We start from the raw sequence: 26,591 nt of genomic DNA on the forward strand, positions 1-26,591 counted from the left end.
TTGTATAGTTATGCCATGGGTTGCAATCAAGGTTTATTCATAAGGTTAACAGGCAGACAAATTCATGCCTCAGTCTTCTCTTGCTGCCAACTTTTTAAACGCAAAATACCAACCAGAACAGTATAAAAACTCAATATATCTTTCAGAAAAACGTAATGATAGTAATGTGCACATATATTTTGATTCAAATAAAAATATTTTTTATTTATTTATTCTTTAAACAATAAATTTGACAGTCAATGAAGACTTCGAATTCGCCTCCCTGTTAACCTTATGAATAAATCTTGGTTGCAATATGAAAATCGAAAATCGGATAAATATTTCAAACCCATTTGTTTCTAATATTTTATTGTTTTTTTTATCGTTTTCAATAACTTTGTATTGTTTTCAATAACTTTGAAAGACTATTTATCTGTTGAATAATAAACTTAACATCCTTTTTTCGTCTTTTTCAGATATAAACACAAATCAAAATGTGGAAAATATTTGTTGTGTCCGCCTGTATCCTGGTGGGTTCTCTATCAACTGAAGGTACATACATTCTTTATGTCATATGCACTTTTGTTAAGTAATCGTTTTCTTGTTATTTTTACAGCTGCACGCCCTAAATACAAGCGTGATACTGAAGACTACGACTATGGGTTTGGATCATATGCACCCGACTTCGGGTTTCTAGATCCTTTCGCCTTCCACCAGCAGCTGACTCAACAAATTTTGGCACAAAATGCCGCCCAACAACAGTAAGATTTGATTTGATCCGTACATATTGTAATGCTTTTGAAAATTTTCTGAACTTCTTTGGCTTTTTCTGTTTCGGTTTTTTCCTGGTGTTGGTGATTCCAAATTCCTTTCATTCTAACGCTTTCAAATGTGCCTAATATCATAGAGCTATAGCTTCGACACTTGTAAATGGCAATGCATTTGTTTCGGCTGGGGCATCTAATATGCCCGACTATATGGACGATGATGAGTAAATATTCCATGGAAAGACATGCTTAGTAACGGTTTTCATACCCATTAAAAGCAAATCAATTGGTGAACAAATTTAATTGTTTTTTTTTTATCCTGGATTACTTTTCAGAGCTATCTACCGCCAGCAACAGGCACTCTTTGACTACGTCAGACGTCAATCCCAATACAATGGAAAAGGTAATCGTTATGCCCCCAACTACTCTGCTGCTGCTGCCTCAGTTGGACCTGGAGGTGCTTACCAAACTGCTGTCATTAGCCCCGGCAATCCTGTAAGTTGGGCATATTTATATATGTTTTTAAGGATTCCTCGACCTACTTACCATTCCTATAATTTTATAGGCTGTTCCAAATATAAGCAACCGCTTTTCTTCGACTAGTCCTGGTGGCTTCAAGGGTGTATCTGTCAGTTCCTACAGCAGTAGTTCAGACATTAATGGCAAGCGCACCAGCAATCGTGGTGCTCAGACCACTATCAATGACAATGGCCGCATTACAACATACAAGGTTCATTCCTAGACTGGAATTGTTTAGGCTTTAATTGTGATTATTTATTGCTACTCTCACTATGTACTTTATTTTTGAAATGTATTTAATTTTTTATGATTCAACTTCTGCTACAATATTCGAAATATTCTTATTAAATACTCTTATTTAAGATTATTTATACATTTAAATAAAAACAAAATTTTCTTATTATGTGCGAAATTTTAATGAAACAAATTAAAACAACAATTATTTTTTAAATCGTATTATGTTTGGCCTCAGATGAATCCATAAAAATATGAAGTTCAATTCCAGTGTCAATGTCACCGGAAGCAAGCTGTTGAATAATAGAAATGATCGATTGCTCATTCACTATCTGTCTGATAGACAATGCAAAGTTTTCAGGCGCTAATACATAAATACTATGCAATTGTTTCTAAACAAAATTAAAAAAATAAAAATAAATAAATAAACGATGTGATAAGAAATCTAAATAATTTCCACTAACACATAATACTCTGCTCAGTGTCTTGAATTCTAATTTATATTAGAGCATTTGTATATAAATATATCAAATCAACTTTTACAGTCATTACTAAATATTAACATATGTTTTTGATAATGATTAGGTAAATCGACCACAAACCTTATTTTTGTCTATTTTCTGGTCGCTATAGAGACCACAATTATAACCCGAACATCACTAAATTTTACATCGAGAAAGGAATCTGGCCATAGAATAATATTATTTAGTTCTAATGCACCAATTCTGTTTAGTTGGAGTCCCTGGACCACGAAAAAAACTTTGTTTTTGTTTTTTGTTTTTGGTGAAAATATGCATACAGTAGATATCGGATATAAGCACATCTCATATAAGAAAGATTATCAAAAACACCGAGCCTTTTTACATCTCATGTAAAGTTTTACAACAATGTTCTATAAATGAGAATCAAATGGGAAATGAGAACAAACTACACAAACACAATCACATATTTGAACAAACAAAATTGTCATATGCAATTTTTCAGTATTTGTACAATTTTATTTTCTAAAAACATGAATGAAAAATCCAAGCGATACCTACATAGTTCGCGATTTTGCAATTCATTCGAAAGCTATAAAGCAAAATCCAATGAGAATTTCAAAAACGTGGGCAAACTACCAAATATTTAAATTTGGGAGGTATCCTTATGTGGTGGCTAAACTAAAAACTGCACCAATATTTATAATTTTGTTACTTACGTAATAACGTAATCGTTTATTAACTTTCAAGTCCTAACTTCGGTCTTGATATGATACTCCATTAGCATCATATAAAAATTCTAACAATTAAATGTTTTGATTCATTGATCTTGATGTGTCATAAGAAGTGGCCCGATGAGACCCGTTTTTTCCACTTAATCTAAATATAGTAAAAGAATTACGATTACATTTAGATCAAATGGGGCATTCCAATCGCTAGATATTGGACAACAAATTTTCGAACTTAATCTAGGTTTGGTAATAGTTTAGCGATCTGTGTAAAGTTTGGAAGTGCCAATCTTCAGACTTGATTTAGGTCTGGTTAAAGGTTATAGATATATTTTTTATTTATGAGAATAAGAAATAATGAAATTTTTTTGGAGGGGTTTGCTATGGGAAATTATTTTTGAGAAAAGTAGTCATAAAAAGGTTGTACATACGTCGGTTCAAATCGGATAATCCTTTCCCATTATAGAATACATTTTCAGCAAAATGTTGACCCTATTGCAGGGGAGGCACCAGAATAAATACTACGATTGAGCACCAGCCAGACAGGCGCACTCAATTGACTCTCAATTGTCTGAAATGAATTTGGTCCAAAGATACTTGGGGTCTAAAACCAATATTTCGATGAGGCACATTTTTATGATAGTAAATTGTGTATAAGCCTATTAGATGAGGGTATAATAACGAATAAGTCGCAAAGTATAGGCTTTGGGTTATTTAAAACGTTTGTAGTATTCTGCGCAATTTAGAACAAATTGCAAAATAACTTAAAGTGAGTCAATCTGCCGTTTCATCTGTTCTAAAGGTTTGTAGAAAACTTCTAAGTAATGGAAAAATGGTCATCGAAATATTAATTTGCGACCATATAAAATATATATAATCTTGATCAGGGTAAAATTCTAAGGCGATCAAGGCAGGCAGGTCAAGTTCGAAGATGGGATATATCGGTTCACGTTTAGGCATAGCTCCCATATAACAGTACCCTCCCCAATTTTGGTACATTGGGTTCTTATTGGGTACTAAATGTCTCCACGAAAAATTATAAATATAGGTCCACTTTTTCAGGTAGCCCCCATATAACGGTACCTCCTAATTTACGGCATTTTGAGGGCTTTGAACGTATTTTTCCACCGAATTGGCTATAATGTAGTATTTTTAGTTCTTAAAGGGTACCAAATCTCCCCACAAAAAAAATGTAGGTCAAATATTTCGGATAGCCCCCATATAATGGTATCTCTGTATATTGGGGTTCTTGAGCGCGTTTTTCAACCGAATTCGCTCCAATTTGGTATTTTGTAGTCGTATATGGTAACAAATCTCCATACCAAAAAAAAATAAATATTCGCCCCTTTTTGGGGTCGTTCCCATATAACCCCCATTGTTATACCCTTCACCACACTGTGGTACGGGGTATTATGTCTTTGTGCATATGTTTGTAACAGGCAAAGAGAAACGAGATATACATATGGCCCCTTTGAGAATATGCTTAGAATCACTTTCTGAGTCGATATGATCAGGTCGCATTTATGATCCGATTTGGATGAAATTTGGCATAGGTCACTTACTTGGCCCAAGGACGAACCCTATTGAAATTGGGAAAAATCGGTTCAGATTTAGATATAGCTATCATATATTTTTTCATCCGATTTAATGTAAATGGGGCACCAAAGTCCCTATATATCTCTCGATTTGCACGAAATTTGGCACAACGTATTGAATTAGGCCTAGAATGATGTGTGTTAAGTTTCCTGAAAATCTGAAAATCATATATATTTTTCAGATTTAAGATATGGCTCCCTATATATATTTGCACGAAATTTGGCACAACGTATTGAATTTAATGATGTGTGTTAAGTTTCCGGTTCAGATTTAGATATAGCATATATATCTGACGAAATGAAAAAAATTAGTATCGGTTGCAGAATGGCATGTTTATGGATCCAATTTAATTTTTCTGTGCTTTAAAAATGCGACGTCTGTTAGGATTCATCTGTTGAATATACCCAAAGTGGTGAAAGGTATCATTTAGTCGGCCCCGTCCGACTTTACTGCTTTCCTTACTGGTTTATATTAAAATAGTTATATGATTTTTTCCGTGTTTGGGTTTGGTTCTAAGACTATGTTGTAATCATTTCATCTGCGGAAGAAGAAAAGAAACTAGAACATAAGGTTCGAACTTGAACTAATTTTGGAAGAAATAATAAGATGGGCAAAGTTTGGATGAAAAAAAATTATTTGGAACCAATATTTAGAACCATTATCGGTTTGTAGAAATGTCGGTATAGGTACACTTTTTGGTATGTTCCCTATATTTTTATATAGGGAACATATATTATATATACTGTCAGTATATCTATGGTGGACGGTATCCAAAGTTCGGCCCGGCCGAACTTAACGCTTTTTCACTTGCTTTTGTTTAAGAAATGAATTTCTATTAGTATCGTATATAGTTCGAATATTTTAACTGCACTTTCCAGACGATTTAAAAGAAACAAACAAAGACCTTCAATACAATTAGACCGCAAAGACGGAAATTTATGTTCATTTCCAATGAAAAAGACCACATAGCAATTAAGAACTCGGTGATACCAAATCAATGAGATCAATGGCTAGAATTCTTATTAATTTAATTCTCTTTGCTTTTGTTTGGCTTTTGCTGTTTGTAATATTCCTTATCAAATTTTACGATTTTGTAGGTCATGACGGTATCAGGAGGTTCAAGTCTTTGCTCGACGCTTATCAGTGTTCGTTTTTTTTTCTGGGAAGGATGGCAAGAGATTTTTTAATGAAAGCTAATACATAAATATTATGTTTAGTTCCGAAAGTCGAATCATTAAGGAAAAGTCGGCGGTGGAAGTAAGACAATCTTATACGGGAGATTAACAAATAAAAAATAAAATACCAAAATGAAATACTTTTTAGTATTGGCGACTTTGTGCCTCAGTGCTGTTGTAGCAGGTAATTTTAATAAAGACAAAATAATACAGTTTATTATAAAAAGTGTTTAACAAAAATGCGAGATTGAGTGAATAAATGTGAAATGGAATGTAAACAAAAATATTTGAATTAAAATTAAAATTTAAAAGTGAATGTTGTAGTAAGCAAGGAACAGCTGTTAAAAACTATAATTATTGCGAAGTTAAAGAATTTGAAAACAAAATACAATTTTTGACTATTTTTTCTTTAAAAAAATATTTAATGTTTTAATAATTTAAATTTTTACAATAAATTTAAGTGACAAAACTACTGAGAAAATTAACACTGTGATTTCCCAACAAATGATAGATTTCTTCAATGATATTTTTAACGACATAGAGTCCTTATTGTCAAAAATTTTTGATTTTTAAATAGAAAATTTGGTTAAATTAAAAAAACGTGCATATATACTGAAAATGGCAGGGGCATTTTAGTATGGGAATTCATTAAAATATTGTCAAGTTTTTATTAGCACTTTTTGGGGCCTTGGGTTTAGTTGTTTAGAACTAAATAGATGGATTTTTCACAAACGTAGTTCTACAAACATCAATCAGATTGATTCCTTTAATAGAATCATATTTGTCAGAAGATACGCGCATATATTGTAAGTACATCTCATTAGAAATAACGAGAAACTGAATCGAAACTTTCAAGAATTTTCTATATCCGAGTTTAGCCATTTTTCAAGAATTTTCTTCTTGGTGTTTATGTCAGATATCAGTTTAAGCCCTTTTCACAATTATTCAAAATTCTTCATTAATTATTAATGTTAGTGAGGTTATGCTCTCAGATTGACGATCATTATTATTGAATTAGAATATGACATCGTTAATTCCGGTAAGCTTGTGTTTTAGAGATAAAGTAAATTGTTGAGACTAATGTATTTGGAGAAGATTTCGTAACAGTTCCATAGAATGGAAATAGTGAACATATTTAAAAAGGTGAATTTTACGGAGTAACGAAACTCGGTTGTTATCAATATTTTTTATATAAGTCCAAGTTGTGAAACCCTTTTCTTAGTAATTTTACAAAATAAATATGACTTATTCAAGTTTTGTACTTAAATTTCAAAATCATATTAATCCTGAAGTCAGTCATTCTATCATAGTATTATTGCAGTATAGTTAAGCTCCAGAACCTTAAATAATCAACAACTTTTACAACTTTTGACTAGAAGCCCGTTTCTATACCCACATAACTAGTAAAACTTTCAACCAAATTTAATAGATTCCAAACCAAAATAATATTCTCTTAATAAACCTTTTACTTGATAATCTTGGCCGAGTAAAAATTGGGAATGCCAAAATCTGATTTGTCGGTGTAATAATTTTGAAGGATTTACCACCTAATTTGGACATTTGTTACTAGTTTTACGTTCCAGAATTTTCGATTTTGAAACAGTTGTTCTTTTTAATATCATTACTTTTAAATAGAGAGCAATGATAACATTAAAAATCCAATAATTAGAAAATATTTTATTTTCAAGTGAAAGTGACCCATATTTTTCAAGAATAAAACAAATTGAAATGCATTTTTCATTAACTAGATTTTGTTGCTATGACCATCAAATTTGATTTTATCATCATAAAATTTAAAAATTATTCCATAATATTTGACTTTTCTAGAATAATGCCCAATGTCCGAATATTGTCTGGCTAATCTTTTAGTCAGATAACTTTTGACATTCATTATTTTTATATCACCATCATGTTGTTGCTACATGTACACATATTCCATGGAGTTTATTTTTGTTCTTAATATTAGTTTGTGAAGATGGTTTTTTTAATGACTACATCCTGTTTTACAAAATAATTGATTTTCGTTTTTTTTTCTTTCTATTTACAGAGGATTTGCATCAGAGGTATGTTTGAAATAATGTGTAACTTTTGGTGGATACAATTAAATTTCGTTTATTTTATTTATATTCAATTGCCGAATTTTATTTTATTTTGTCTTTTTCGTTTTTAATTAAAGGCGTGATTTTCACAGTCTGTAAGTACCACATCCATTAAAAAATAAAAATTCAATTGGTTATGGGCACTTGAATTTTTTTACAAATTGGTTGAATTGGTACAAACTTATCACTGACAAAATATAAAATCTAAAAAAGACCCAAAATTAATTATAAAAAATTACGTATAAACATATACATATGTGAGTGTGAGGTGTTATAAAAGGATATGCGGACACATGTTTTAATTGGTATTTGAATTCTATCAAATAATCCAATAACATATATTGTCTCATTGTAGAAAATGAAATGAATGTGAATATTTATTTAAATACGCAAATACTTTTCCACTTTTTTGAACGGAGGCAATTTTAGTGCATCTTACAGTAATATAGTGGAGTTCAGTAAATAATGACCGAACAATAATAATCCCCAAATTGTTTTTTATTTGCCGTTCGGCCATTGATAATTTTATTGGTGTGTTAAATCACGCCAAGTAGTGCCTAATTTTTTATTTTACTTTTAATTCGATTTTAACATTGAAAATTAACATTTTGAGCAGATATTATTATGATTGTGCAAAAATTGTATACCACAATCCACTACTGATGTTCAAATAATCGATAGTATCCATGCCTAAACCTCACATACACACACTCACACATTACCTAATGAAATAAACTTCTTATTGGCATTTCGATTTCAAAAGACATTTCAGTCAACACCAACAAACTCTGGAAGAGGCTAAGAGAAAAATTGCTGATGTTTTAGATGGGTAAGTTGAGCGCAGAATGTAATTCTCTTTGGCAGTACGATTGACTGACAAGCATTATTTGATTTTGCAGACAAGCTTCATTTGAAGAAGTGGGCAGCTACGGTGGTGTAGGTGGTGTTGGCACTGTTGGATTCTCTTCCGGATCTGGATCCTCTGGTTATGGCTCATCCGGTTATGGTTCGGCAGCTAACTCTGCATTCACTTCATCTGCCAACTCTGGCTTTAGTTCGTCAGCAAACTCTGCTTTCAGTTCTTCGGCTAACTCCGAATTTGGTTCTAATTTCGGTGCTTCCAGTGGATTTGATGCCAGCTCTAAATTCACAGCTGGATCGAACTTCGGTGTCGGTCATTCGGCTAACATGGCCGCTACATCCGGTTTTGGTTCTGAGTCAACATTCTCCAGCGGCGCTCACACTGGCTCATCGGTTGTTATTCCTATTGTTAGCGGCAGCACCGGTGGTCACGAAAGCTATGTTAAGCACGAAGAAAAAATCAATCAAGTGGCTACTCCTGTAGTTTACACTGCTCCATCGGGCGGTGCTGAAAAATATTATCACCACGAAGAACGCCGTGTTACCAATGCAGCCACTCCTGTCGTTTACACTGTACCTTCCGGTGGTTCCGAAAAATACATTCACCACACTGAAAAGCGTGTCCAAACCCAAACTGCTGCCCCTGTTATCCAATTCGCTCCTACTGCTGGCGGTGAAGATTATGTTCACCACGAAGAACGTGTTGTAGAAAGCAAGCCCCAGGTCGTGCAATATATTGCTCCCTCCGGCGGTTCCGAAAAGTACTACCACCACGAAGAACGTCGTGTCCAGAGCCAACCTCAAGTAATCCAATACGTCGCTCCTTCTGGCGGTGCCGAAAAATACATTCACCACGAAGAACGTCGCGTTCAACAAACTCCAGTCCAAGTTGTCGTTGCACCCAATGGCGGCCAAGAATCCTACATGAAATACCGTAAGGTGACAACCTCCTCGGCCCAACCCCAAGTTGTCGTAACTGCTCCCGTTTCTTCGTCGTACATCCACGAAACTTCCTCCGCTTCGAACAGTGGCTCCCAATTGGGTGCTTTGTTGACTGGTGGTCTTACCAGCAGTACCACATCCAATCTGAATTCCGGCTATGGTGGAGTGACCGGTGCCTATGTTGTACCAACAATGAGTATGTATTCTTGTTGATCCGTAAATATATTTCGGATGTTTATCATTTTAAAATAATTTACAATTCATTTTAGCCACTGGTGCTTTGACTACCGGCGCAGCTAATTCTCAGTTCAAAACTGGTTATGGTGCATCCCACCATGCTACTTCTGGTTTCGGAGCTGGTATGAATAGTGCTATGACTGACGCTGCTACTTTCAATTCCGGTGCTAAATTCGGTTCATCATTCGGTGCTGAATCTAGCTTCAACTCCAAATTCGGCACTCAATTTGGCAGCACTTTTGGTGCAGGCTCTACAACTGCCTCCACTTCTGGCTTGAGCAGTTACATGCAAGAAGCCGAACGTTTGGCTAAAATGCAAGTACAAGGAATGAATGTTGGAGGCACCCGCGCTGGTGGCAGCCAATATAATTCCAACTACGACAGTGCCAACTTTGGTATTGGTGGTTTCGGTGGTACCGCTGCCTTGACAACTGGTGCTGGTGGTTTGGGCGGTGCTGGCGGATACAAAGCCAAATCCTGGGAAAAGGCATCCAAGTGGTCCAGCCAATCTGAGGTACATGACGGCATGTCCTAGCTCCAACTCCAAACGGAAATGTCTAATAACTATGTTTGTTTACTATTTTAGTTCGGTTCTGATGGCCATGTAAAGAACTACAAGGAAATGTCCACCGGGGAAAGTGAAAACTACGACATCAATGGACGCCGCGTTGGCTACAAAGCTGCCACCACCACTCTTGATGACAATGGCAAGCTAAGCAGCTACAGTCTCCACACATAAGGCGGGGATTCGAAAAAGTGTCATAATGAAAATGAACAACGTATAGATTCAATATTTGATAAGAGAATTTCAATAAAACAATAAACAAATAGTAAAACGTAATTTTATGTAATTCCATTTTTTTTTTGTTATGACAACACATTTCCTAATCGGTTACAGTTAGTTTGTCTAAAATCTTCTTATAGATAAGAATAATACAATCAAAATTCAAAAAAAAAAGATAGAATTAAAAAAAATGTATTTTGGATTATTATTAATCAACTTGTTATGCTACAGAAAATAGAAATTATTTAATAATTTTTGTTGATAGCGTTTGCTTTCTCTGAGGTAAAGGTCTAGTAAAATCCGGCAAGAAAACGGATGCTGTGCAAAACATATGCGTCGAACATAGAGATGTTAGGCAATTCTATACAAAGTATAAATTTTTAAGTGGTAGTATCGGATAGTCGGACATGTATATTTGAAATTTATTGAAATGTATGCAGTTCTTTTATGAGTATTGTTTACATATTGTATTGAAATGAAATATATTGAAATGTGTAGAGAACACCGAAATATATAGGCATGTTACAGATTCCGATCGGAATGTAATTTTGAAAGTGCAGAATTTGGCGAAACCATAAATAATAAATTAATTATTTTTGTTGAATAATATGTGTTTTGATCGTTTTATTGTGAACCATAACTTAATGGGTCAATTTTATTTGTCAACTAACATACCAATTGAATCAAAGGTGCGGCTATAGTTATGCTACGCAGTGTATATATGGGAGCTATATCTAAATCTGAACCGAGTTTTCCCAAATTCAATAGAGTTCGTCCTTGGGCCAAATAAATAACGTATGCCAGATTTCATCCAATTCGGATAATAAATGCGACCGGTACTTTGTTGACGAACGGACGGACATGCATAAATCGACTTAGAATGTGATTCTATGCATATTCTCTATCTCGTTTCCTTTTGCCTGTTACAAACATATGCACAAAGACATAATACCCTGTACCACAGTGTGGTGAAGGGTATCTCTATCTCTATATATCTCTATATAAAAATTACGTGTATGTTCGTGATCGCTAAACTCAAAAAGTACCTCACCGATTTGGACAAAATTGTATGTACATGCTCTATGGGGTGTGAGGAATGGTTCTGTGTAGTTTGAAGTTCATCCGACAGATGACGCAATATTTAATTTTTTTGTGTTTTTCACCGTAAGTCAAGAACTACTGCACCGATTTTGACCAAACGTTATGTATATGCTCTATGGCGCGTGAGGAGTGTTTTTGTTTAATTTTAAGTTCGTCCGACAGATGACGCGATATATAGCATCTTCGTTTTCCCGGATTATTGATTGGGTGCTTGCTTAATCGGCGTGTGTTGACGGTATACTGAGCGTGGTAGTCAAATGAAAAAAGAGTAACTTAGCAAATTGAAGTAAAACTAATTTAAACCTATTTAAAAAAATATGTAAAAAATGTATAGTAACTCATAAATTGAGAATGACAGGACCGATTTGACTCCTTTTACAGACAACTAAAATTCTTTTTAGTTGTCTGTAATTGAAGCGGGAAGGTTTTTGTGAATGAAAATTTTGAGAAAATTCCGCGAAAATCGTGAAAAACTTATTTTGAAGGAACGACTGGACCTATTTGCCTACCATTATGTGAGACATATACCATAAAGTGATACTATACCGACAATTTACGGAGAAGTTCCTTACCCTACATGAAATAGCGAATTCAACGCAAATTTATAGGGTATTTGTTTTTAATTTCATTGTATTCAATCGTACTATCAAAATATGAAGCAATGATGGCGAGCCAATTTTGTTAAGTTATAAAAGCAACACATGACATATATCCTACAATATATCTGAATCATTGGCTGAAACCTGAACGTATTCTAAATAGAAAACAAAACCTGTTATATTTGTTAAAAGATTTCAATAAATATACACACGTTGTTATATTTAGATTATACCAAAATATCCATGAAAAATATTCTATCCATAAGATTACAAATACCTCAACAATTTAGCTAGCTATGGAAGGTATTATTGAAAATGTTCTTATTTTCGGGAAGTATATATAAATACGAATGCAATTTGACTTACATTTTACCAAAGAAATTTTTGAGAAAAACATTAAGAAGTCGGAGATTGTAGTAATCGAATGTTGTGTTACTTACACTTTTATAACTCAATAACGTCTGCACCAATTTTTATAATTCAAAGGAAAAGGATCAATACTAAATTATCTTTTGAGATAGGAATAGTTAGATCAAAACTTTACTTTCTCCCATTTTGGTAGAATAATTTGGACCAATTGACAAACTGAAATACCACACATACTGATATATAATAATAATGTATTGGCGTATCAGTAAATGAAGGTTCACCGTCATGAGGAAAATATTATGCATATTTTTATTGTGGAAATTTGGCGTAAAATTTCTGAAATATATTTTCCATGAATTCGTTAATTTTTACCAACCCTATATTGATGCAATTTTGATAAGACAAAACAACGTTTGACGGGTCTAGTAAAAATATAAAAAAGAATAGGAAAATACATTGTATTTTATATATGAATTTTATTGAGACAAACTGATTTGGAAAAACTGATTTTAAGATTTTTGTTTGGTTTCATTTTTATATTTTTGCTTTAGTATATCATTCGCAATGCCACATTGTAAAATTCTTTAAAATTATTTATTTTGGGTTTGAAAAAAGAAAGAATAAGAACAAAAATACCAATTTATAAAAGAAACAATATATATTTTACCTTAAATTTATTTCTATGCGAAAAAAATGTTTGTTTGTTTTCTGAATAAGCTAACTACGCAATTAATTCTATTATAGATCGGAATTCATTTTTGTCGCATGCCTGGGGTGTTACTCGTATTGCGTTGCGAAAGCTAAATGCGTTAAGAGTACAATTTGGTACTCTGTATCATTAACTCAAACGCACCATTTGAATTGAGGTCATGAGCCAGATTTGTCCACAAATTGTTGGCGGGTTGTTTCGCATTTGAACTCTGCAACTGTTCCTTTGCCAAATCGCTGTGTTGCACCATAAAATCTACAAAATTTTGAAACTGACGTTGCTGAGTCCGTAACTTTTTGGCTTTTCCCTAAAATAATTAACAATTTAGATATAAATATAACCTTTAATTTTGCTTACTTACATGTTTCGCTTCCTTTACGTTTGCTTTTTTTAAGGCAAGATATTTGCGCTTAAGGAGTTTGGCACACGTTTTCCTATTACAGAGTGCGGTGGTGCCACATTTGCGTAAAATATATGCGAAAGGAGATACGAAAACGAATTAGAGAGTACGAATTACTCGATCCGGTACAATTTTTCTTACGCATCGGAATACAGAGTACCCCCACGAATTCCACAAAAACAACATGTTCCACCTATAGGTGGAAAATGAAATTGCAAAGAGAGATAAAAATTATATAGAAAATGTTCTTTACAGATAAAGGAAGTTTTTCTTCTTAGTTAATAAGATGAACGAATATATATTAGTTTTATATTGATATTTGCCGTGCGTGTGTGCCCCTGGAAAATGCTGTTATAGTGAACCATGGTGGCAAAGTCAAATAGAGAAAATTCGCCAACGAATAAGGAATTGTTGAGCTAATGGTCCAAAAAATAAGATGAGGTATGATTAAAAAGACCGAAAAATGCTGAAGGAATGCGCAAGTTTTGGAAAGCAACCAGAGTGAATTGATGTATCTTGCCGGACGAAACAATCGTTTTTAAAGTAGTTAGACGGATGCGCTACAAAAACTTTGTGATGAATTTTAACCTGATCTGCTGTCTAAACTTGTTGGAAATATAACACTACTGCGAGACTGTATCATGGATTTATTATCATTCCTATTCGACTACGATACGAACTTTTTTTGGAAGATGGTCTTGTTCAGGAAATTAAATTGAAATCGTCGGTAGCCAGAGCAATAGAAGAACTGCAAGCACAACTACCTAAATCCAAGATGCACTACTATGTTAACAAAAGAATTAAAAAAAAAAAACAAAAATTAATCAAGATTAGGCTGTAATTCAAGTTGGCTTCGTCGAGAATTTTGCTATCATTTTGCAGGATTCTTATGAACAAGTTACAGTGTTCACTCCTTGCGTTTGTAGGAACAATTGAGTTTCAATCAGATGTCCTGACTATGAAAACTCCTGAAAGCATTTTATAGAAAATTTACATTTTTGATGTAACTTTGCAAATATATTTTTAAAGATTTGAAAGAGAAGAAAAATAATTTACAAAATTTTGTTGTTTTTTTTGTGGTTAAAGAAAACTTTCTATTTTTGATAGCGGGCAATCTGGAAATGCCAAAGGCATTATTGATGTTTGCGCCAATGCGGGATAAATGTAATAAGGGGGAGAAAACAATATCACCACAAAATAAATAAATAAAAACACGATTAGTTTTTATGTATAAATATAAAGGCAGAAGCCGAGTTTTATTGATAATAATTATGTGTGTTTTGGTAAACAATACTACCTGTGTGCAACAATATGCGGGGAGCGCGAACTTAATATCGACACGATACAAGAGCGGATCAATCAACAATAACAAAAAGAGACAACGATCAGAATATGAAGTAAAGCGGCGGCTTTGGCGCAATTCGCCACTCGTTGAAATCTGTTGACATTTGACAGATTTCAACGATGCTCTAAATGAATAATTATGCGTTAACCCATTGTAACGTACGACAACAAAATATAATTTAATATCGAAATTATACATGCCGGCCACATTACAACATATTGAGATGTTGTAAATTAAATACAATACATATTTTTTTTATAATTTTCTTTAATAATTCATTTTTTTCAATTTTTTTTTTCATTCAAAACATTTTTTCAATTCAATTCAATTTTTTTTTTAACATTTTGTAACGCTACACGTTACATATGCCCGACAAAGCCCAACCAAATATGGTATAATGGGCTATCGGTAACCCTGGCGTCGCTTGCACCCGATGTGTTATGACCCTGGCATAGACTTCCGGCCCGAGTACCAAGGCCACCCGACCAGGCCTATTAAAATCAGGATCTGCCAAAGGAAGACCAAGAAAAGAGTCCTTAATGCTATCGGGAATCGCCGCTGTAGGCGTAAACGCATGGTCCAAATTGTTCACCACTGCTACAATTGATATGGACTGACTCCGGTCATAAATAGAGCTAAGGGTCAGCCTACATATGTGGCTACCATCGATTTGGGAAGTAGGGAGCCGAAGACTACGAACCAGAGAGGCACATATCTGACTCTGCCTACTACACTGGTCCAATACCGCCCGTACGACAGTGGGACGGCCGGACGAAGCCAATTTGACAATCAATGTCGGGGATAAACTTATTCCAGTCTGAAGGGACATAAAGCCTAAAAGACCTAGTTGTGTGCTGGACACATTTTCAGTCGGACGACTATACGGACTTGATCTCGGACGATTTCGGTAATCATTATGCGGACGACGCCGACGATTATTGTGTGGTCTAGCCACGGTCTTCTTTTCGTCATGAAGAAGTGTGTGGTGATCTTCATTGCATACAGCGCATTTTCTTTTGCTTTGGCTGTCCTTGGCTTAGTGGGATTTAGCAAGACACCGTATGCAGTCATTATATTTTAGAACTATTCTTCTTCGCATATCAGCATTCAATACCCGGAAGTCACTACATCTATCCAGCGGGTGCATGCGATCACAAAGGCGACATTTATGTGAGGCCGCAGATGAATCATCAATGGACCCAGGCTCTGAGATTTGTACAGCCGCTATTGTCTCAACTGCAGCCGATGAAATTCCATCATGGGGTTTGCTCGGACGAGGTCCAACAGTCTCCGTACCGTCATCAACGTTCAAAAGTTCTTCCTCAGTGTAGACTTTTGCGGACATACTATTTAATAAAAAGATACAAAATTTAGTGGGACGCCGGAGTGTGGTCGGTTAAAACGACCAACTTGGTAATGGGCCGTCTTACAACGCCGTTTTCAGTTCGAATGTCGGCGACTCGAACGTGACCGTCAGAACCGGGATAAACATTTTCTATACGACCTAATTTCCATGAAGTCGGGGGTAGCTGATCATGACGAACAACGACAAGATCATCTGTAGCAATTTCGCGTTATGGAAATTTCCACTTATATCTCATGTGTAATTGTTTTAAATATTCCTCTTTCCACCTCAAACTAAATTTTTGGGCGAGGGCCTGAACTTTCCTAAACCGATTAACTAAACTTAATGGTTGCTCCGTGATGAGAGGTTCAGGGGGTGCTAACAAAGGGGCACCAATCAAAAAATGACCTGGCGTCAACGCGACTGGATTCTCCGACATGGGAGACAAGGGGCGAGAATTCAAACATGCCTCGATTCTGGCCAAAACTGTCGCTAATTCTTCAAACGTGAATTTTAGATTTCGAGGTTGCTTTTGAAAATGCATTTTTCACTCCAGCTTCCCATAACCCTCCCATGTGAGGGGCACCAGCAGGAATAAAATGCCACGATAGGCCCTGATGGGACAACGATGAGGAAACTGAATCGGCACTTTCTCGTAAGAAATCTTTGAAATTCCTTTGAATTTCCCGCGAAGCTCCAACAAAATTTGTTCCATTATCCGAAAAAATGGAATGGGGACAACCACGACGAGCAATAAATCTATGCAAGGCGGCCAAGAAATTAGCAGTCGATAAGTCCGACACTGCTTCCAAATGGATTGCTTTTGTAGCGAAACAAACAAAAACACATACGTAGCCTTTTGTAATGCGACAGGACCGACCCAGATAGGACTTTATATCAAATGGTCCTGCGAAATCCACACCAGTATTTGTAAATGGCCGATTAAGGGTTGTTCTCTCTTGCGGAAGGGCAGCCATAAATTGACTACAAGAACGTTTCTTCATTAAAATACATACTTTACAACGTCGAACTACGAGACGAATGAGATTTTTCATACGAGGAATCCAATATTCCAATCTCAAGGTTCTCAACATCAACTGAATATCACCGTGAACGCATTTCTGGTGGGTATATTCTACCAAACGTAGAGCAAAAGTACTGCGATAGGGGATAATTATGGGATAACGCTCAGAATATGCAAGGGTTGGTGAATCGGCCAATCTGCCGTTCATCCGCATGACTCCATTGTCATCAACGAAAGGATTTAGGGGGGCTAAAGGACTCTTACCACATATCGACTTTGTATCAATTAGATTCTTGTAATCCTCTGCGTAATATACTTTTTGCGCAATAATTATCAACCTACTACGAACATCATTTATTTCCGACGAAGAATTTTGTTTTAGGGGGTAGTAATAATGGTTTCTATACCGGGGATGAGTTTGGCGAAGGAACCTAAACACATATGCAAGGATTCGAAGCGCTTTATCCAGATTTGAAAAGTCTGACAATATATATTCAAATGTAGGCGAAAAGAACGAAAAATGTGAACGAACAGTTCGCATTTCGAGGTCAGTATCTATCGACACAAGATTTCGAAGAGGCCATTGTGATTTATCTTTACTTAGGCAACTTGGCCCGTGCCACCACAGGCGGGAGGCAGACAATTCTGCCGGGGATGTACCTCGCTACCTAAATCGGCGGGATTTTCCTCAGATTTGACATGGTACCAATTATAATTGCCAATATTTTCTTGTATTCGACTAACACGATTTGCGACAAACGTTGTCCAAGTGGAGGGGGTTTTCTTTAACCAACCAAGCACTATAGTGGAATCAGTCCAACAATAAATTCTACTGAATTCAATATCTATTTCCCGAACTATAGTTTTCAAAAGATCTGAAGCCAAAACTGCTCCACAAAGCTCCAAGCGAGGCAGCGATACTGATTTTAATGGGGCGACCTTTGTTTTGCACGATAGCAAATTGACGAAAATTTTTCCATCTGGGGACTCAACACGAATATAAACTACCCCCGCATATGCCTTTGTAGAGGCATCGGAAAAAACATGCAATTCAGAAGAACATCCAGGAACATACTGAACCAATCGAGGGATTCTTATGGAGTTAACATGGGGGTATGATAGCACAAACCTTTTCCATTCGGCCTCAGTAGCCGCCAAAAGCGAATCATCCCAACCAATGTTGTCTAACCAAACCTTCTGCATAATCATTTTCGCCGTAACAATAACTGGGGCTAGCCCACCAAAGGGATCGAACAGCTTCGCTATAGCCGAAAGTACTTCCCTCTTAGAATATTTTTGTTTGTCACCAATTGAACAGACTTCAAAGTAGAAACAATCTAAACGCGCATTCCACCTAATGCCCAGGGGTTTGGAACTACTAGCTTCAACAAACGAAACGATAACGAGCCAAAATAGTTTTGTCATTGGCGGTCCATTTTCTAAGTTCAAATTTTGCAGAGGAAAGTGCGAGTATCAACTGGTCCCTAGCTGCCAATGCAGTTTCGAGGTCGTGAGCTCCTGCTAAAACGTCATCAACATACATACATTTTCGCAAAATATGTGCAGCGAGAGGAAATTCGTTCTCTGAATCATCTGCCAGTTGTAAAAGCGTACGAATTGCTAAATATGGTGCACAATTTACACCAAAGGTCACAGTTTGCAGCTCATAATCTTGGACCTGTTTGGTAATCGAATCACGAAATACAATTCTTTGAAGCGGCGAATGCTGCGGATGAACACGTATTTGTCTATACATTTGAGTAATATCCGAGTTAAACACAAACTTATATACACGCCAACGAAGTATCAGAAGAACTAGATCTTGTTGTAAAGTTGGACCTACGTGCAATATGTCGTTAAGACTCTGCCCATTCGAAGTTTTATTCGAGGCATTAAACACTACTCTAAGTTTTGTGGTCTGCTTCTCAGGATTGATAACTGGGTGATGTGGCAAATAGCAAGAAAGGATGTTTTTAGAAGAATTTACAGGGACCGGTCGCATGTGGCCAAGATCCAAGTATTCCGATAATACTTGATCATAAACTGTTTTTACGTCAGGCCTTTTCAATAAGGAACTCTCATTCCGAAAATATTGTTTGAGAACATTCGCGCGAGATTCTCCTAAATACCCGGTAGCACTAAGATCAGTTTTAAGTGGCAGCATAACGATATATCTTCCCTCTGAGTCCCTACGAGTAGTTCGGATGTAATTCTCCTCACAAGTACGATCGGACGGGGATAACATTTTTCTTTTAGGAGTCTCCTCAAGTTCCCAGAATCTCAACAAGGTCCTATTTATTTTGTCTTCCTCAGCTACGTCAATAGTAGTGGAAAAGGATCTAATTTGTGCAGCAGGGATAGGACCCGTCACAAGCCAACCAAATACAGTGTTTTGAGCCAGTAAAGCTCCAGACAAAATCGGACGACAACCATCTAACAAAATTTGCGGATAAATATCTGCTCCTAATAGCAGATCGACGGGACGAGATTCAAAAAGATTAACATCTGTCAATCGAAGATTAGGAATTTGTGACCTCAAGTCGGAATTGACCACAAACGACGGTAGATTTCCTGAAATAGTCTCCAAAACTAACACGTGACTTTCTAATGGAAGTGAAGGATCTAATGGACTGCTAATTTGAATACGACACGCTTTACTAGACGTGGCCGAAAGCGTACAACTAACTCCTGATATAACAGCATTTGTAGAATATGCAGGAAGTTTCAAACGATTCTGAAGTCGCTCTGTAATAAACGAAGACTCAGAAGCAGGATCTATCAGCGCCCTAGCACGATACAAAACTCCATGATGAACAATATTCACCATTGCGGTACCTAACAGTACAGATTTGTTCTGCGCAGCGTTAAAAACTTGGCGGGGTGCACATCCAGCCGATGTAGATGGTATGCAATTATCCGAATTAGGGGGAACCGTCACCGAATTAGCACTCGAATTTTGGGGAACATTAGCGGATGTGATGGAAGTTCTAGTAGTACTCGATGTAATATCATTCCTATGTAACAATGTATGGTGGTTCCTGTTACACTTCGAACAACGACGTGTGCTTTCGCATTTCTTAACTTCGTGACCACTTCTAAGACAATTTACGCAAAGATGATGACGTTTCATAACCTTATATCTATCGGAAGGTTGAAGGCTTTTAAAGCGGGGACAGTCATACAATTTATGACGTTGATTGTGACAGATTACACAATTTGAACCATTGGAAGAGCGAGAACTACGCTGCTCGAAGGACCAATGTTTGCGCCAATGCGGGATAAATGTAATAAGGGGGAGAAAACAATATCACCACAAAATAAATAAATAAAAACACGATTAATTTTTATGTATAAATATAAAGGCAGAAGCCGAGTTTTATTGATAATAATTATGTGTGTTTTGGTAAACAATAATACCTGTGTGCAACAATATGCGGGGAGCGCGAACTTAATATCGACACGATACAAGAGCGGATCAATCAACAATAACAAAAAGAGACAACGATCAGAATATGAAGTAAAGCGGCGGCTTTGGCGCAATTCGCCAATCGTTGAAATCTGTTGACATTTGACAGATTTCAACGATGCTCTAAATGAATAATTATGCGTTAACCCATTGTAACGTACGACAACAAAATATAATTTAATATCGAAATTATACAATTGACTTTGCACAAAAATCGATGAAACGATGTACCTTTGATTATTTTTTGGAAAATCGATAAAACAAAAACGGAACAATTATTTTTATGTACTTAGCTTTCCAAGGCCGACATGCAATAAAAAAACTCGACTTTACAACAAGGTGTATAATTTTGTTCGTATATTTACAAGCTTACCATACAATGCCTATTAGTGATGAAAAACCTATTTTGGCCCATGAACCATCACCTGAAACAGCTAACTTCCTTCCTGATCAATCGGCTGCTCAGTTCTCTTTTCTTCTCTTTCCTCTTTGATAGCTTTCGATATTACTTCTCTAAATAGTGCACAAATTGCAAAATTTATGTGACAAATATTCTCACAATACATTCATTCGCTCTAGCCTTTGTCTATATCTATAAGCCCACAGAAAGTGTTCGTTCCTGCTAATCCAATCCCATCACATACAAGAAGCGTCCGTTTATCTCCTATGCTTTCGCTATTTTGGGACACGATTCAAAATCCTTTTCATAAGAACAGTTAAAGACTATGTTTAACATGAAACCCAGGGCCTCTGTCATCTCTCTTGTTAAACTGGATATTACCATTGTACCCTTAACATTTTAGCGTTTGTTGTAATTGCATGAATAGTAGGAATTACACAATTCAATAACAAAATTGTTATCAATTCTTGGTTGAAAATTAGATGAATAAATAGATATATTTGGTCCACCTCAGTCGTGGTTGTTTTATGCCTATAGTCACATTCGCCTATATACATTTCAAAAATAAATAATTTTATTATCATATTTATTACATAATCTTCTTTTTAAGTTCTTTAATAACTTTCTTTAAATAATACTGTCTCTTATATTCTCTCTCACTATCTTTTTAAATAATAACTCTCTTGTTTTGTATTATTCTACCACTCACTCCCACTTTATTGTTACCTGTTTTCCTCTAAATGTTTCCTCGAATGAGATTAATAATAGTATTGTCTAAATTGAATATAACATGCATTTTGTTTAAGATTTCAATTATTAATCAAGATCTTGTTCCTATCATTACCAATTTTCCGCAAAACTGAAATCATTGCAATAAAAAAATAAATGAAATTTAAGTTCTTTATTTTAAAAACAATTAGATTAAATGTTTTAAAATAAAATCTAAAACATAACTGTAACAGTCGGTACGCAATACTGTGAAAATATAAAGGCTTTTCCAGTGTTAAAAAGTTTAGGCGACATAATTGATGCAGTCAACAAAAAAATATTTAGGAAAATATGAAATCGTTTACATAACAAAAAATAGAAAAAACCGTATAGGAAACATTATTATTTTTTTAAAACTTTTAGTTAAAAATAATAAAATATTGTGGACAGTAAGTTTTCTAAAATAATATTTCTGCAAATTAAATAACTAAAAACACTTTCAATTTAACTGTACATGAAAATATTCTCTTTATTCAGTTAAATTTGCTACAATAATTTATATATTAATGCAACATAATACAAAACTATAACCTAAATTCTAATCAAGAAAAAAAACTAATTGAAATTATAACTAATGGATCATACGCAATTGTACGTGCACATCAAACTTTACGAGAAGATCACCAATTAAATACATATTCAGAAACTAAAATCACAACAAAATAACTGTAGTAAAAAACTGAATGGCTTGTTGCAAAATTTCTTGCATACATGACCATAAGACCACCCACTATCAAAAAACAACAAATTACCCACCCCACAATCAAACCATCATACTAAGAAGTGCAATCAATATCAACAACAATTAAATCAAAATTAAAATAATTTTGAGGCTTCAGCACCTAGAACTAAGCACCCCTCCCTCACGTTATGGAAAAATAAGAAGAAAGAAATCCATCGAAGAGATTAGCCAATAAGTCAAAGGTACATATGTAACATTGTTTGATTTGAAAATTAGACATAAGATATATTGCTCTTATAATTATGGAAGAAAGTATAACTGATTTATATGAGCAAGTAATAACTAAATTAAATTGAAGAGATGCACCAGACAATAATAATTCTTTACTACAATATACTGCAATACGAAAAAATGACAATTCTGGTCAATATAAAAATACTCAATTTAAAAATACACAGCCACAGTAATTTTTCTAAAAATTTTCAAAACGACAATAGACAATTTCAACCATATTATAATAAAAACAGAAACTATCCAACACAACAGCATTCAAATCTGATATATGCAAACAATAATAGTGGATATAACCTTAATAATGACAGTCCGATTCCTACGGACGTAGGAATTGTTGGACATTAAAATTTTCAGTCAGCCACCATCGATCACTAATAAATAAAGCAATAATACTCAATACTATAAATTCCAAATCAATTTCTACTACTAAAATCACTATACCATTTATATTTATAATAAACAGTTTGATATAAATGATATATATTTTGATATAATTGACATACATTTTTATAAACTGGACATAGACAATTTAATGGACCATTTAAATGAAGAGGAAATATCCAATTTATTAAAAAAGATTAAAGAATTTACAAAAAAAATTAAGTATATCATTTAACTGCTAATATTACATTTTTGCAAAAAAAGTCAGGCTGAATCCCAGTTTGTTGTTTTTTTATAAAAAAAAACTATATATTAGTGGGGAATGTATGGCATTGTCCGCCGAGGGGTCATATGCAGTCATATGTTTCCAATTTTTTCATAATTTTACTTTGACAACAGTCAGCTTTCAAAATTTAAATGAAAATATGTACGCACAACAAGTGTTCTGTGGCAATAATTACAAAATATTTAATACTTTAAAGCTCCCAGCCTCTATAATCTATAAATATAAGTTGTAGACTTTTAGCGCGGATTTGTCCATCTTAAATAATTAAGAACCTTTAAAAAAAATACTTTTTTAATTTTTTAAAAAATATGCCAATCGACATGCATACAATTTTATGGAATTTATTTTTCAAACAATTTGAAATTAATAATGAGTTCTAAATTAAAAGGGGTTGCCATTAATAAATTCTTAAATGAGACTACCTTCTGTAATTATACCATGAGATTTTTGTTGGGATATTCTCGCCAGAAGCTAGTTTTTGATTCTTTACAAAAAATCTTTCATACCAAAAAGTCTCTTGTAACAAATCGAAGTACTTACGTTACCAGCGATACCACATTAATGAGAAGTTCGTTGGTGCGAGACTTCGTGGTTAACAAGGCATTTGCAGACAATTGCAATACATTGCTCATTGCTATGCACATAACGTTGTTGTTGGTATTGTCTACAAATAGCATTTCCTATGATAAAATGTTTAAAAAAAGAAGCTAATCTATACTATGTACGCAATCCATACTATATAGATGCTTTCATTCCAAAATGGGAACAAGTCGAGTTTAGGGGCTCCTCTCGGATCTTTGTCATCATTTTAAAGCTTATAACAAGTACTTTCACAAAAGAAAATACATTTTTATATTTTTTTTATTTTTTGAGTTTTCATTCTAAATTTTTAACAATAACAAGTTCAGCCTTTAAATTTAATAGAAATTTTAGGCAAATATACATATTTAAAATTACAAAAATTAACAAATAAAAAACAATTCATATAAAACAAATTAAAAAATTATAAATAAATAAAATTAAAAGACAATCAAAACTATTTAAACATGTCTGCGCCTCTTGGGCTGAGGAACTTCTTCATTTTCTTCGCTAGAATCCTCGGGACAACTTACTTCCAAATCTCTTGGGGTCTCAGTCATACCCCCTCTGAATTCCCCCCACTCGTTGAAAAATATTTTTCGACGGTTATATTTAGAAAATGATCCCTTGAGATGGCGCCATAACCCCTCAATAGGGTCAACAAAATTTACGCTATGGGTTACACGAAAATATTATCATCCGACATATTATCATAAGCCTAAAAAATAAAAAAGTTATATTAGTAATAACTTTAATCTCCAAAGACTCACCTTTCAACAACCAAAACTATTATAGATCCAGCCCGAATGTACTTTTTTAATAATTGGAGTACGGGTGTCTCGACATCTTTCCTCCACAGGAACAATAAAACAATTGGTTCTACCCCACCAGAATATATACATACATATATGTGACAAATTACTTTTTTTAGTTGTTTCTGTGTAAAACAGCAACTTTGCAGCACTGATAAAAATATTTTATTAAACATTTCAGAACAGGTATTTTTATTTTTTATAACATACTTGTAGAGGGTTAAGCAGCTATATATATATATACTAACTGCGATCAAACTCAGAAAAAATTTTGTGGAAAGGCAGTTTCAAATTTTTATTGGTATGTTCCTGTACTCCAAGTAAAATTAATATCGTGGTAAAAATTTTAGTACAACATCATCGGTCGGTTTCTTAGAACTGAATCCATTTGTTTTTTATTTTATGTCATGTACAGACGATCGTTGTTCGCTCTCTGATTTGTTGTTTATCTTTAACAATCGTTTGGTGCAATTACTTTAGTCCCCATACAAAATTGTTGAGCCAAACAACCGACTTTGTAAGGCGTTGCTCCATTCAATCGACTTGACATAACATTAAAAATAATTTTGAAAAAATTTAAATTTTTAAACTTTTTCAGTAAAATTGAAAATGATGAAATGAAAATATGTTGAAGAGTTTTTAATATACGCATAAGGATGTAAATTTTGTTGTCTCAAATATATGAATATGCATTTCTTTCACCTTGGTTCTAATTAGCTTACCAAATTATAAATATAAACGTATTGCAATAACAACACTTTATAAATATTAATGAGAATTAAAAATAAGAGACAGAGGGTTTATATCATAGTCAGGAGAAGAGAATAATTATTTTTCTATTTAAATCCCATAATGTGATTCACGTAATAGCAAATAAACAAAACGTTTGAAATAAAACTCCTATGACATGAATTAAGAATAGTGTTCGTATGAACGTATTATTCATGTACTCGTGATTTCTTGATAGCTAATTATGCTTGTCCCAATGCCCGTCAGAATATGCCATTAGTTTTGTTTATTCACAATAATTTTAAAATTCACATTTAAGAAATTAATTGTCTACAATGCACTTATTAATACACTTATAGATAAAAACAATATATATTAATCTCCACACGTACCATAAATAATCTACAAGCAAAGGACCTCAATTAGGCCCTGAACAAATGTACATTTCACTATCAAAATAAAACTAGTGAAAGTAACAATAATTTATGCAAAAAATCCATAACTATGTAGTGTGGGGATGATCAAAATAACTGTCATATTAAGCATTTAAATAAAATAGGCAAATCTAAAATCTGGAAAAGAGCAACATTTTATTATACATTTACAGAGCCAAAAATCCAAACATTACAGAAAAACCACGACAAACCTACACCCAACCTAACCATTTTAAAAAAACACTTGTACAGACAACTAGGATTTTGTTCCACGATTATAATTATTTTATGAAATAATTCATGGCATAAATTTGGAAGGTAACTCCATTGAATAATTAGACCACAAACTCTTTTTAATTTCTGAAACCATAATATATCAATTTCACATGGCATAATTACAGAAAGGTAGAGCAATACGTAACGCAAAAAGTCAAAAGAATGAAATTAGCCACCAACATAAAAAAAACA

The 26,591-nt window shown here is 34.3% G+C and overlaps 2 protein-coding genes across 2 annotated transcripts; one reads left to right on the forward strand and one right to left on the reverse strand.

Moving 5' to 3' along the window:
* The first annotated feature begins 5,609 nt into the window (after positions 1-5,609).
* LOC133336281 (fibroin heavy chain) lies at positions 5,610-10,457 on the forward strand. Its single transcript, XM_061544567.1, has 6 exons — positions 5,610-5,661; positions 7,525-7,540; positions 8,340-8,405; positions 8,476-9,575; positions 9,649-10,130; positions 10,203-10,457. Exons 1-6 carry the CDS (start codon positions 5,610-5,612, stop codon positions 10,353-10,355), a joined length of 1,869 nt encoding a protein of 622 aa, XP_061400551.1. The 3' UTR covers positions 10,356-10,457.
* A 7,435-nt stretch (positions 10,458-17,892) lies between these two features.
* Positions 17,893-18,717, reverse strand: LOC133336292 (uncharacterized). The gene has a single exon (XM_061544578.1). The coding sequence runs from the start codon at positions 18,715-18,717 to the stop codon at positions 17,893-17,895; it is 825 nt and encodes a 274-aa protein (XP_061400562.1).
* Positions 18,718-26,591: the final 7,874 nt, after the last annotated feature.

The sequence above is a fragment of the Musca vetustissima genome, unplaced genomic scaffold (assembly GCF_032173495.1).
Source record: "Musca vetustissima isolate MV318-11 ecotype Yass unplaced genomic scaffold, APGP_CSIRO_Mvet_v1 utg1997, whole genome shotgun sequence".
Classification (NCBI taxonomy): Eukaryota; Metazoa; Arthropoda; class Insecta; order Diptera; family Muscidae; genus Musca; species Musca vetustissima.

Excerpts from the sequence above, each read along its gene's own strand:
- LOC133336292 (XM_061544578.1), bottom strand. The coding sequence starts at position 18,717 with ATGACAAAACTATTTTGGCTCGTTATCGTTTCGTTTGTTGAAGCTAGT.
- LOC133336281 (XM_061544567.1), top strand. The coding sequence starts at position 5,610 with ATGAAATACTTTTTAGTATTGGCGACTTTGTGCCTCAGTGCTGTTGTA. Across the intron at positions 8,406-8,475 it reads ATTGCTGATGTTTTAGATGG|ACAAGCTTCATTTGAAGAAG; the intron begins GTAAGTTGAGCG and ends TTGATTTTGCAG. Across the intron at positions 9,576-9,648 it reads CTATGTTGTACCAACAATGA|CCACTGGTGCTTTGACTACC; the intron begins GTATGTATTCTT and ends AATTCATTTTAG.